The sequence below is a fragment of the Populus euphratica genome, unplaced genomic scaffold (genome assembly GCF_000495115.2).
Source record: "Populus euphratica unplaced genomic scaffold, PopEup_1.0 scaffold2783.1, whole genome shotgun sequence".
Classification (NCBI taxonomy): Eukaryota; Viridiplantae; Streptophyta; class Magnoliopsida; order Malpighiales; family Salicaceae; genus Populus; species Populus euphratica.
The window spans coordinates 3,357-8,422 of NW_011502626.1; the positions used below are offsets into that span (position 1 = coordinate 3,357).

Genomic DNA, 5,066 nt, shown 5'->3' on the forward strand with positions numbered 1-5,066 from the left:
TATTAAATTTTTGGTGTTTACACTTTCTTGTTTGACTGCAACTGAAGAAACTTCGCAGAAGAATTAAACTAGGGTTGAACAAAAACTGGCGGCGAGAGGAGGAGGGGGGTCTCCACGATCCAACTGTTCAAGACAACAAAAAAGGACGTTGATAGTAACGAATCGTGTTGTGTTCTCTGAGAAATCGAACATCAATAGATCGAAGAAGAAGGGTTTTTTCCCTAGATCATATGACCCTGCTTTTTTCTGACCGTTAATAAAGAAGATTTGGTCAGGACATTTAACTCCTCCGGCCCCACCAGATGGACGGCTGACACCACCGCCACCTTCCCTTTATTAAAGAGTTGATTCTGTCCAAGTCATCGTAGTCTATTGAAAGTAACTAATTAGTCCTTTTTTTTCCAATTTCATGCCCTTTCCATTATATTTTGTTTTTTCCTTTATTGGAAAATAGAAAAGATAAACAGCCAAAAATGGGAGATTTTATTAGTAAAGAAGAAAATTCTGGGAAAAAATTAATAAATTAATGTTGATCAAGGCATTGCTGGATTGTATTTTACAATATAATTAGTCCCTTTTTTTCATTTTCATGTTCTTTCCATTGTATCTTATTTTTTCCTTCATTGGAAAGTAAATTTATAGCTAGCTCTCACTGCCCTCCTGGGAGGGAGTCCCTCCATTAAATGGTGTGCTATCTGTATGTTTAGCCACCCATCAGGATCAGGAACCACCACCATTGAGGAGGTTTCTTGCGACAGACAATCCATATGTTTTTTTATTTATTTATTTATGTGGGGTGTCTGGGCCAGCTTACACGTACCACGACTAATCCTCACGGCCCACTGAATATCCTGCAAACCCAGTAGGCATGTAAGGCACTGCGGGGATGACAGACATGTACGTTAGGGCTTGAACCCAGATGCAGTGAAAAGAGATAAGTCATTTCCACCGTTAGGCCAAGCCTTAGTTTGCACAATCCATACGTTTCTTGCTTGGCTTAAATGAGTCATAGCCCATGTAGCATGTGCATTGCTATTTGCTAGCTATCCCTTAAAATCTGTGGGTTCCACCACCCACCCAGAATGGAACGGCGGTGTTTGGATGGGCAGCACAACCACCATTTTGTTAAAAGTTGAATGCTTTTATTAAAAATTATTTTTTATATATATTCTTGAATTATTTTAAAATATTAATGTCCAAATTAGTTTTAAAAAAATAACTCTCAAAATTTGACGCATTAGCACCTCATTTTTAGTGTGTTTATTAACAAGTTACAATGTATTTTCATACAAAAAAAATATATCAAAATACTTTTTTAGATTTTTTTTAATATCTACATGTCAAATTTATTTGAAAATAAAAAAAAGTATCAATTTAGCGTTCTGAAAAACAGGTCCATCTGCATAAGAAAATACACAATTAATTCTTTCGAGCTTCTTCATCAACCTCTTCAACCACCCAGACTACCCACCCATTTGCTTGTCTTATGTGTAATTCTAGTGGGGAACATGAACATCACTCCCTCAATCACTAATATACTCCGTATGATTAGTCTACATTGTTTTTAAACCGACAGTGGTATTAAACAATAACAACAGGGGTTAAATGCTGTTATCTTTAATAAATTATTCTGGTATTAAATATATTAAATTAATTTAAAAAATCAATATAATATTTTTTCAAATAAAAAAAATTGTTTGAAAAAATAGTGTTTAAGCACTTAATAACGTCCCAGTAACTCTAATTTATTTGACTATCATCTAATGAGAGAGGGTTTATCGTGTAGTCCAAGATGTAATAAAACTCTTGATAAATTAAAAAAAAAAAAAACAAAAACAAAAAGAACATACAGATGTATTAGTTTGATTGGCTATTATACCTTCTTTTTTTAAGTCAAGGCTTTCATCACCTGAAACCATCGAATAATCCTTCTCTCTCTTTAAAAGAACCTCTATCAATATTTATTTAATTAATGGCTAGAACAGACCATTAGAAGAAATAAAAAAAAGGGTCAAAACATGTGACCGGAATAAACCGGTCCGATTTTAAATTTTCAGGTACTTAGGTTTACTTCTCATTAATGTCCGACGACTGTTTGCTTGAGGATTCAAATTTCAAGCAAAAACAAGTCACAGTAAATATTTGTAACACAGTATTCCCTACTCTTGGTTAATAAATATAGAGATAATTTAATTATTATATTCGAAAACTAATTTAAACATACCTCATACTATAAAACCAGAAGAAAAAAGAATATTTTTTTTCCAGACAATTTCTTTTATTGCTCATGTGGCTCGATCCATTAAAATGTAGAAAAATAAATTCTCAAATTACACAAGAAAAAAATATTTTCGATTATGGTAGTAATAAACATCAGTAATGCATGCAAAGAACCAAAAAGACTTTAGGTTTTTCTAGTTTTAATTTTCCTTCAGTAAGCAGTCTTCCCTTCCTCTCGTTATAATTTAACTTGTAAATCATGCTGAGACAGAATTATATATATATATATAAACAGAGAATTTGGATGGGACAAAACCGTAATTCAGATATATCAGCATCAACACTATCGCGAAATAGTCATCACTCTTAACGGTTGTGATTGACTCTTCCAAAATCGGCAAGCTTCCTCGACCGGTTCGCGCAAAACGAGGCCGCAGCAGACAGATGCGGCTTTACTGGTGCCCTAATCTCACCAGAAAGTCCCAAATCAGGCGGCAATCCTCCCTTCTGGCTCCAATTCCGGTTAGGACTCGCCCTCACAAGAGGACTCAAGCAAAACGTCAATCCAGACACGTTCCTAGTGTGTCCCGCCTTCCCTCGCCGCATGGAAGCCTGAGAGACTGGTGTCTTCTTCCACCCTGGCGAAGACTCCACCGAGAAGCCGCTCCCTGAAGGTGACCGATCGCAATTCTCACAATCCTCTTCAGAATCCGAGCCTCTCGCTGGCGACATTCCTCGATCTAACCTCTGTCGTGGCTTTCCACTAACCGAGCCGGTGTATCCCGTGGATAGTTGCGTTGATTGCTTTCTCCGACCTCCGGAGAAGATTGTTGATAACCAAGAAGGGGAAGAAGACGATGATGCCTCTATGGAATCACGATAGTTAGTAGAGTGTGCACTGAACTTGTCGGATCTGGACCTGAATAGACTGGAGAAAAGCGATAACTTCTTGTTTCGCTTCTTATACGCTGCGGTTGTTGTGGCTGAAGAGGTGGTGGTGTAGGTAGGGCCCACCTGAGGAGTGCTGTAGAAACGGAGGTTGTGGTGTTGGTTGTGGGCGGACCAGGAGGAGCGGTCGTCAGATTTACGGCGAGAAACGTAAGGAGAAACAGAGAGGGGAAATATCAAAGGAGGAGGTAGTTGTTGTTGTTGATGATGTTGAGAATTAGAATCTGATTTGCGGCTTTCGTCTATAACTGCGGCGGCGCGTGGGTGATGATGTGCCTTTGCTAATTGTGCTATCTGCTGCTGCTGCTGTATTTGAACCTGAGCAGCGATTAATGCAGACAAGCGTTCTCGGAGACAAGAAGCGCAGACGCCCACGCTGCCGCTGAGGTCGCACGGGTGTTTATTGCACCTCATTTAGTAAAACAAACAATAACAAGAGCATACACCCGTATTATAATCTGTTTTGCTTGTGAGTGAAGAATGTTCATGTAGTGGTGATGGTGGTGTGTGGTGGCATTTTGTCTTGATGGGGTGGTTCAGGTGGTGTCTGCACTTTACAGATGGAGAGATCTGATGAGGAGCTCGAAGGTATAGGCCTTGTCTTGTTGTAGAGAACAGAGAGAGAAGGATGAGTTTTTATAGTTGGTGTCGAGGAAGCAGGTAGAGGTGGGAGTTTTAAGGCGAATGGAAGAGATAGTGAGAGTATTTGTGGGTTTAAGCGTCTGTTTGGGATTTGAGGTGATGTGAGATGCGTGTATTTGGGTATGAGGTGATGCGAGACGGAAATTTTTTGAAAAGAAAAAAATAAATTAAATTAATTTTTTTATATTTTAAAGTTATTTTATTAGCTATATTAAAAATAATTTTTAAAATAAAAATTATTTTAAAAAATAATCACTCTCATATTTACTAGTATCCCATAAAATATTATGAGATACAATCTCAAACCAGGCTTCCCAAGCTCTTATTTGTGCCAGTGTTGAGAATGGAAGACACCTCTAGGCTATAATAGAATATAATTCCATTTGATTATGGTCTGGAAATATAAAAAATAGATATAAAGATATGTTTTTGTGTTTTTTAAAAATTATATAAAAAATCATTTAAAAATTATTATAAATATGAATTTGTTTTATATTTTTATCACGTTAATTAAATACATTTATATCATGTTTGTACATTTATTTTGATCTTTTATTTTAAAATATTAACCAAGTGTAACTCAAAAACTTTATTTTGCAAAAGGTTAAAGGATGAATGATGAAATGTTTTTATAATATATAAAAAATAACTAGTAATATTTTATTAATTATTTCTCATACCTTGCAAATATACACTAAAAATAAAGAAAATAAAATTTATAACCCATAAAAAAAGTATTTTAACCTGATATTTATTTCTCCTACCTACATATGTTTATTTATGTGAGATATACTACATGAAGTAGCCAATGTAATAACATTAGTTACACCATAAACACCATGGAAATTCTATAAACAGTGTAGTTACCACAACTTGGCATATTGCAAAAAACTAAAAGGTGCATGATAAACATGCTATAAATGACATAATTATTTAAAGGGATTAGATTTTGAATTTAGGTTTTTAACTAGGTTGTAACGATGTAGTTACGGAAACTTGGCAAATTGCAAACAATACAAGGTGCCGAATAGATTAACAAAAATAGGAAAAACATTATATACCCAAACATACTTGCAATTTAACGCTACAATATAGTTTTTTATTTTATTTCCTCTTTCAAGAAAAAACCAAAGGCTTGCAAAATGACTTCAATAACCTTCAAGCCAGAAAAAAATAATGTTGTTGACCAAGATATTTAAATATTTTGGTTCTTTAAAATACAGTAAAAGGATATCTTTACTCTTATAATAAGGAAA

At 35.3% G+C, this 5,066-nt stretch overlaps 1 protein-coding gene across 1 annotated transcript; it reads right to left on the minus strand.

Annotated features, from left to right (window-relative positions):
• Positions 1-2,330: 2,330 nt before the first annotated feature.
• Positions 2,331-3,844, minus strand: LOC105119340 (uncharacterized). The gene has a single exon (XM_011017467.1). It carries the CDS (start codon positions 3,580-3,582, stop codon positions 2,587-2,589), a length of 996 nt encoding a protein of 331 aa, XP_011015769.1. The 5' UTR covers positions 3,583-3,844; the 3' UTR covers positions 2,331-2,586.
• Between the last annotated feature and the right edge of the window lie 1,222 nt (positions 3,845-5,066).

Bases quoted from the DNA above. Each gene is read 5' to 3' on its own strand.
- LOC105119340 (XM_011017467.1), bottom strand. From the start codon at position 3,582: ATGAGGTGCAATAAACACCCGTGCGACCTCAGCGGCAGCGTGGGCGTC.